Source organism: Epinephelus lanceolatus, chromosome 18 (assembly GCF_041903045.1).
Source record: "Epinephelus lanceolatus isolate andai-2023 chromosome 18, ASM4190304v1, whole genome shotgun sequence".
In the NCBI taxonomy this organism is placed as follows: Eukaryota; Metazoa; Chordata; class Actinopteri; order Perciformes; family Serranidae; genus Epinephelus; species Epinephelus lanceolatus.
The window spans coordinates 19,546,627-19,554,851 of record NC_135751.1 but is presented as its reverse complement, the minus strand read 5'-3'; the positions used below and the strand labels follow the sequence as shown (position 1 = coordinate 19,554,851).

The window sequence follows — 8,225 nt, the reverse complement described above, 5'->3', positions numbered from 1 at the left end:
ATTTAAGCGGCTTCACGTTGTCAACATTGAATGATGTGTTTACCCAGTCTCATTCCCTCCTGGCAAAACAACACCTGCCTCTTTGCTTTGGCATCATGCTAACAGGAGCTGACAAGTGGGGTAATAACTCAGCCATCTTTGAAATAAGGAACCACTGACTCCTGCATTAACCACAGTATCAAGTGAAACATCAGATTCTGCAGATTAATCTCACAAAAACATATATTATATGTTCTTAATTCACCTCATAGTATGTCTGTGATCAAAACCTCCAGTATAATAAGTAAGAAACAAAGGGTGTAGCTACGTTACCCCTTATTAGTTCTATATAATACTTGAGGACATGTACAAAACTAGCTATGAAAAATGTCGTTTGGTCTTTTTGAAATCTAAGAAACACATTTCTCAACAGCTTCCCCTTCACATTCCCAGAAAAGTGGAACATTTTCTTTATTTCTAAAAATATAACACATTTGTTTGCATTGTCCAATGAATGATGAGCTATACATAATGCCATTTCTTTCAACAGAAGAAAAACAATCTTAGCTGAAATACACAAAGCAAGAGGTACAGTAATATCTTAGACTAGGACAGTGAAAAGTGCTTCTTGCTGCGTCTTAGATTTTGTTCCCTAACTTATATCCTTGTTACGTTGTTACTACTTAACAGATCAGAGCAGTTGTTTAGTCATGGGCTGTCATGATGGTGTTGATGTGGATGATGTTTTTGAAAGTACATGTGGGTTTTAACTGAGATGACTCCTCTCTTGAAGATGAAACTGACATGCGTGCTGCTGTAGCTGTGACAGTGTTGTCGTCAAGATCTTAGCGTGTGCGTCATGCAGCGTGGGACTCAAACTGGTCTGGTCTTGGTCATGACTTTGTCTCGGTCTAGGTGCTCTAGGCTACAGCACTGTGACACAGCCTTTTCTTTCTCTACAGGTCATCCCACATACCCAGAAAATGTTCTGGAAGATTTGCATTGTGGATCCTTTTTTTTTTCATTCATTTTCCATAAGAGTTTATCCTGTTAGGGGTCATGGGGGGGCTGGAGCCTATCCCAGATGACATTGGGCAAGAGGCAGGGTACACCTTGGACAGGCTGCCAGACTATCACAGGGCTGACACATAGAGACAGACAACCATTCATGCGCACAATCACACCTACGGACAATTTAGAGTTGCCAATTAACCTGCATGTCTTTGGACTGTGGGAGGAAGCTGGAGTACCCAGAGAAAGCCCACGCTGACACAAGGAGAACATGCAAACTCTAAACAGAAGGGCTCCCCCACCCTAGAGTTCGAACCCCCCCACCTTGAGCTCGAACCAGGAACCCTCTTGCTTTGAGGTGACAATGCCAACAATGTAAAATGACTCATTATGCTGCTCTCCTGTGACACTCATCTATCCATTGGTAATCTTGGCCCACTTGCTGTACTTGAAGGGTAGATGCTGACATTTTGATTAACTGTCGCCTGCCTTGCCATCCAGCTAACTTTTTGAAGAAATAACACACCAAATACACTGAAAGAAAACAATCCAACGTGCAGATAAACATGAAAATAGCTTTAAAACAGTGTTTGCATTGTTATCTACTTAAAGGGATACACACATCCAGTCATTTTCATCTTTCTTTGAGTGTACATTCTTGGTGGTGTTGTGTTTTTGTTCAGAAAGTGAGCAGGTTAACTGAGACATGGGTACAACTATGAGGCAAAGCTACAAAACAGATGAAGAAAGCAGAGGTCATGTACCACACTGGGTGATATATCACTTTGATGTAAAAGATGTTATAGCATATTTTGTTGGAATCAGTTTTATAACTATTGTCTTTCTTCTTTACAGTCACACCTCTGACACTTCGCTCCTGACAGGGAGGTGTAAATCCAGGCCGTGGTGGCAGAAGCGGTTCACTACTGACCAGCTGGCCTTCTGCTTAATGAAGAGACGCAGCTTGTCCCTGAAGGTTTCTCCTAGAAAGCTGTAGATAATGGGGTTGAGGCAGCTGTTGGAGAAAGCTGCCAGGTTAACGATGTGGCCTGTGAGCGGGTAGTCATGCCACAGAGTGGTAGCAGTCCTCTGCGAAGGGTCAGCTGTGCCCTGCAGCAGCTGGATGCTGATGAAGACGTTCTCTGGCAGCCAGCAGATAAAGAACACCAGAACCACCACCACGATCATACGCAGGGCCTTCTGCCGCCGTGGCCACAATCCACGGTGCTTCTGGGCTCTCATGAGGATCCGCCCAATCAGAGAGTAGCACAGGCCAATGATGGAGAAGGGCACCAAAAAGCCAATGGTGACCTCCAACCACTGAATCTCAAAGACGTTGGCAAAGCAGAAGTGCACCTCACCCCTGTGCTGGGTCTGCACAATGGTGAAGGGGAGAAGGGTGGCTAGGATGGAGGCCATCCAGATGAGGCTACAGCTGAGCTTGGCGTGCTGCATAGTCCTCAGCGGGCTGCTGCTTATGGAGCTAGCCAAGGCGATGTATCGGTCGAAGCTCATCCACGTGAGAAAGAAGATGCTGCTGTACATGTTGACCTGCAGGAACAGGGACATGAAGGTGCAGAGGACGGCGTAGTCGTAATACTTCTCATTCAGGTTGAAGACCTCGATGAGGGAATCCGCCACCAGGATGAGGTCAGCTACAGCCAGGTTAACAAAGTAAAGGTCGGGGATGGTCATCTTATCTCTGTGGTTCAGGTTCACCACCAGGATTAAAATGTTCCCAATAAATCCAATAGGAAAGAGGAGGATGGTGTACAGGCAGGACAGGAAGAGACCGATAATGTAAGAATGGTATCTGTCTGGGTCTTCGATCCAATCTGTTGCGTTGTACTCATAAGAAGTGTTCAGTTGTTCTGTACTGTTAACATATATCCAAACCAGAGAGGCTGTCTGCACTTCCATACTGACTGTGGTTGGACTGTCTCGAATCATCGGCCACATACAAGTCACCTGTAGCTGCTACATCGTAAGACCCTGTTAGCTCCCAGTTGTGTCTCTTTAAAGGGTGAATCATCTATGCTATGTTGGCATGCTGACAGAAGTCAGGTGAGCAGAACAAAACAGTTACAGTTTCTTTGACCTCATGTTGCCATCAAGGTCCATCTACCAACAGAGTCCAGACACAAAGCAGAATCGCCTCCATGTCTTGAAAGATATCGCCTTTGGCCTTGGTAACCTGATGACTCACATCATCACAAACTGTGGTCCTGGGATCAGGGAGTGGACTTCTTTCTCCTCCTTTGAGTCATCTGCTTTGTCTCCCCAAGTCCATGTGCATCTTTATTCAGCGAGCCTTGGCCAGAGACGCTATTGCTGTGACACCTGAGCTGTGGAAAGGAGAGAAGAAGAAAAAAATCAGAACGCAAAGAGAATTAGGTGCACCTACCTGAAAAAGCAGCAAATTTATGTGCAGTTAAATGAGAATAACTAAGAGCTTGCTTCACTTAACACAAAAAAACCTTCAAAATCTTAAGATCAAGAATGAAAACGACACAAGTCTGCTTTGAAGAGAAAGTAAAAGGGTCTTAAATGGATGGCAGTCAATAGGTGAGCGCATTAACATTCAAGATTCAGACTTAAAGAGATGCATTGAAATCCTCCTTAGAAATCCTCAGCCAATCCAGGCTCACTTGAAACAGCTCTCCCAGACGTGATGACTATTGATTGGCGAGATGAAAACATATTTGTCATTAACATTTACCAAAGCGCTATTACACTCAGTCAATGTATATAACGCAGAGACTTTTAGAATTTTTTTCCACTGGAAGCTGTTACATTAGCTATGCTCCTCCTTGGTTGATAGTTTCCAGGCCCCAAAATCTCAGATTCTCCTCAGCAAAGACTGTATTCTGTTTGGCAAACATGACCTTTAGCAGTGATTCACAGCCCTGAGGGTTTTATTTCCTCCAGAGGACACCCTCTGCAATATTAATGCATTCTTATTAACACATTGTCTTCACAGCAATTAATTCAGCACAAATACAGCGTGCGTGTACATGAAAGCAAAAATGTGTAGGCTGGAGACAATATCTGACATAGTTTTTACATCCTCCCATGAATACACAATCATTATCACAGCAGGAGCAGCAACCTCTCTTTTGTTTTTAATTGTCAGGGTTCAAAATCAAATATTCCTGTCACTGAAATAACCCAGCCACCAGATCTTGTTTAGTCTATTTGATATCTGTGTCCTTAGGTATCCTTTTGTTATGTCAGAGCAGAATATGACAAAAAACAGATTTTTGGCACAGCTCTGAGCTCGTTTTGATCTGCATATGTTCCACCAAAATCAGTGAGACCTGAAATTATGTACAAGTGCTCTCCAGGAAACTACAAACAGCCACTCCAGACGTGTAATGAAGCGAGATAAAGAGCTAGTTGATGACATAATATACGACTCATTATGCAACCCAAGACATGAGAGACTGCCCCATCCATGCTGAAATTAAACAGGCACTCTATTAACTGTAAATTAGCAACTACACAGACTATATTTAGTGCATCACTTATCACTTCAGTGCAGTGTCCTTGTTTTTAAATCTTAAAAATAACATAGCACTATACATACAACCACAAATAGCAGCAAGGATGTCAAAAGCAGCACTTACTTTATAAATTTTGGGATTTGTTGCTTCTCCATGCTTGTCCGGTGCAGAAGTCTGAGAGCCAGAGATTTGTATATCCCATGTCCGGGCTTCTCTTCTGCACCACCTGCTGTTTGGCCCAACCCTGTCTGGAGAGGAGAGGAGGGCGGGAGAGACAGAAAGGCAAGAGATGATCTGTCGCCCATGGTTTGTCACCATGCTTCATCAGATTCCCTCTTCCTCTGCCTCTTTTTTTTCTTCTTCTTCTTCCCAGTTTGTGATTCCAGGTGTCGGCTGTGCATCTACAAAGATCCGGGAACTGAAGGGGCCGAGAGCTGACTTTAACACAAAGGAAAGTTTGGACAGCAAATAAGTAGCGTGGAGTTTGCCTCCACCAGGTTGCGTTGTCATGGAAACCACTTATATGTTTTTTGCAGTATTTGCTCACCTGGGTTGTCTGGCTCTTAGCCTTAAAGGCCGTGTAAACACACCGCACATGACCTTTCTTATTTATCTGAGAATAGTTCATCCACTGATGTGTATCGATTATTGATTCCTACACACAACAAAAAGAGAATGACCCCGTCTTATTTACTGCTCATTCTCAATACTACAATTACACCCAGATGAGGCTTGAGGAACTGTGAGCCTTCACGCTCAATAAGCAGGAGACAGAACAGACTCTTTGCTTCTGGCCACATTAACATAATTTGGACTAATCTGTGCGTCCAAACTGTGGCTATGGAGACCTATTTGATGTGGTGTTGGCTAGTGTAGTGTCTCTTTGATAGCAGGGGGACATTAACTGCAGATGCCTGCAATAATTGCAGACATACAATAACCATCTGCTACAACAAAGCTATAGGCTTACATACTGATATTAAGTAGGCTGCATCATATCAAAGCATAGTTGTTAAAATAAATCATCTGAGACAATACAGTTCATTTAAATGCCATAACTGTCAGTTACATAATCTACTGACATCATAGGCCCACTTTTATTAAGGCTGAGTATATTTATTCCCAAATGATGTGCAGCTGCAAACTCTAATTATTTCTCGGTGAGTGTGTGTGGGTGTGCTCATTTTGTTTGTTTTGGTATTTTTCTACATTTTTTTCTTCTGTTTTTTTCTAAATTTCACTTATTTGTTTTTTTTTTAAATTGAGGGGAGGTCTTCCTGATCTTCCTGACCTCTTCTGATATATTTCTTATTTTTTAGATTTATTATTTGGATTTTTTTGAAGTCTTGTGTGTGTGAATAAAATAAAAATAAAAATAATAACAAAATAAAATAAAATAGAATAAAATTTATATCATATAAAATTAAATGAAATCACTCAAAAAAAAAGAGGTATCTAACTATGATTGTCAGTCTGCCTCCAAAAGACAGAATGTGACTCTGAGGTCTTCACATGGTGATAAGGTCATTTCATCCATAGACAGCCCAGAGGGCAGAGTGAAGTCAAGGCCAAGGCTGGATCATTGCCTAGAGGTTTGGGGTTGCAGCTCCTTTGGCAGCGCTGTGCACTAGCTCCAGGGCTTTGAATGTGACACAAACAACAACAGAGAGCCAGTGGAGTAAGTGCATTCGAGGAGTTTGACGACAGGGCAGGTCACAGCAGCACTCTTAAGGTCCACACCTGAAATTTGGAATATGATGGACAGGGTTCATGGTACGATGGTACGTACAATTTAGCATTTACAGATTACAGAGACAGCTTTTGAAAAGTTTCAGTCAAGTGATGCCTGTCAGTTAGTTCAGGCAGACGACTTCTACAAAATTGACTCTACTTGCTTCTTCATATATTCAATGCACCCTTGCAATAAGGCGGTCTACTTAAACTGTCAATACCCTGCCAGTGCTACTACTCATTTCACAAGTGTGCCAACAGTCTGAACATCTGCATGGAGAAAAAAGTCATGTTTCATCACTGGGACTGGGCAGTCTTTTCCCAAAGTGTTTGCCACTGAGCTAGTTGATGTCTTGGCTGTATCCAGTCCAGTCCGGTTTTATTGCTCTTAATGCTCTCCTGGTAGTCAGGTAACACAAGAATGTATATACTCCTGTGTATAGCTCTCCAGTAAGCAAGGACAAGACACATCTGGGGACTCAAAATGCTGAAGATATGATAAAGAAAGCCAAACAGGACTGAGGGCGAAGTGAGAAAACTGTTCTATGTGGAGGGATTTAATGACCTAAAGGATCACAGTTTCTGCCGTAGCATAGTTGGGCTCATGATAGTTGAAATCATGCTTAAGTGTGAGACAATGAAGGCATCATCTGACAGATGGGTCAAGCGCCGGCTTCATCTTGGAGAGGTGAGGTACCTCTTGCTAATTAGAGTGCAGATGGCGCACCGCCTCGTGTCTTGGAGAAGCTGATTTTGGTAATCAAGAAATGGCGCGGCAGAGCAGCAGTGATGGTGTGAAGGAGCGGGCAGGGTCAGTGCGGCAGCTGGTGGCCCTGATGGCACAAACAAGTTTGGGTTTTTGACAGGAGAGGGAGCATTGAGAAATGTAGCAGTGAGTTAGAAGGAGAAGGTTTTAGTCATGGTGGAGAGTCGATTCAGCAGCTGAGATGAAGAGAGACGAGAGCTCCGGGGTCACCCAGCGAGCCAGATTTGTGTGATTTTCTCTCAGCTACCTGAAATCTCAGTTATTCGGTCCGCATGACTTCACACAGATAAGGGGAAAGTGGGGATGTGTTGGTCAGTCTAGTGGAAAGGTGCTGGAGACTCAAAGAGAAGAGGGAAGAAAAGGAGGAGAGTGTGCATATTTCAATGAAAAGTGATGGTGTGAAATGAGACCAAGTTAATGAAGTGAGTATTAGTCAAATGCAGCTCTCAAGCAAAGCAGGTAAGACTGGGAACATGGATCTTAGACATAGATTTAACAGTCAACTAAACTGTACATATGTCATAACCTACCTAAAGACACAAAGCAGGCCAAAAAATGGGAGCTGTGACACCGACTAATTCCAGGATTTCCATGGACTTGAATCCCTTCCAAGGAACTGATTAATTAAGGTAACGTCAAGTTAACCAAACAGTGAACCACATCTGGAAAATGTACTTCCAGAAAAAGGATCTTGCATGTGCTAACAATGGGTGAAATTATGCATGATGATGATGATGTGAAGGGGTGATATAAATCACTTGAAGAAACAGCAAGCTGTGTTGCAGCAAAATTTATGGCGGCGGATTGGTCTGTTTTATGTTGTTTTCTGGCAGGTACATGGCTAAAAAAAAGTGAGCACATCATCTCCTGCCTTCTAGACTGGCCGTGATCTCTATGGATTTACATGCTACTTCCTTTGTGACCTTTTTAACTGGATTTATTTGCTGATGGTTGGAGAGGATGCACTTCCTCTTTATGTCCACTGGGTGGCCCACTGGCATAAACTGTGAATTGGCAAGGTGAGGAAAATGCGAACATCCCAGCACAAGCCCTGGCTGACTGAGAGAGATGACTGATGGAGTGACTGAAGGCTAAATAATTGAATTGTACGGTGAATTGCGAGGGGAATCCAACATTTATTTTGGCCTTGGTTTTTTATTATGATAACCACGAAATCACACTAGAACTGTGACAACAAATTATTATGATAACTTTTTTTTTTGTTTGTTTTGGTA

General features: G+C 42.8%; 1 protein-coding gene across 1 annotated transcript; it reads right to left on the bottom strand.

Annotated features, from left to right (window-relative positions):
- Positions 1–1,554: 1,554 nt before the first annotated feature.
- gper1 (G protein-coupled estrogen receptor 1) lies at positions 1,555–4,754 on the bottom strand. Its single transcript, XM_033645795.2, has 2 exons — positions 4,617–4,754; positions 1,555–3,335 (listed from the first exon to the last, which is right to left on the bottom strand). Exon 2 carries the CDS (start codon positions 2,947–2,949, stop codon positions 1,846–1,848), a length of 1,104 nt encoding a protein of 367 aa, XP_033501686.1. The 5' UTR covers positions 2,950–3,335; positions 4,617–4,754; the 3' UTR covers positions 1,555–1,845.
- Between the last annotated feature and the right edge of the window lie 3,471 nt (positions 4,755–8,225).

Bases quoted from the DNA above. Each gene is read 5' to 3' on its own strand.
- gper1 (XM_033645795.2), bottom strand. From the start codon at position 2,949: ATGTGGCCGATGATTCGAGACAGTCCAACCACAGTCAGTATGGAAGTG.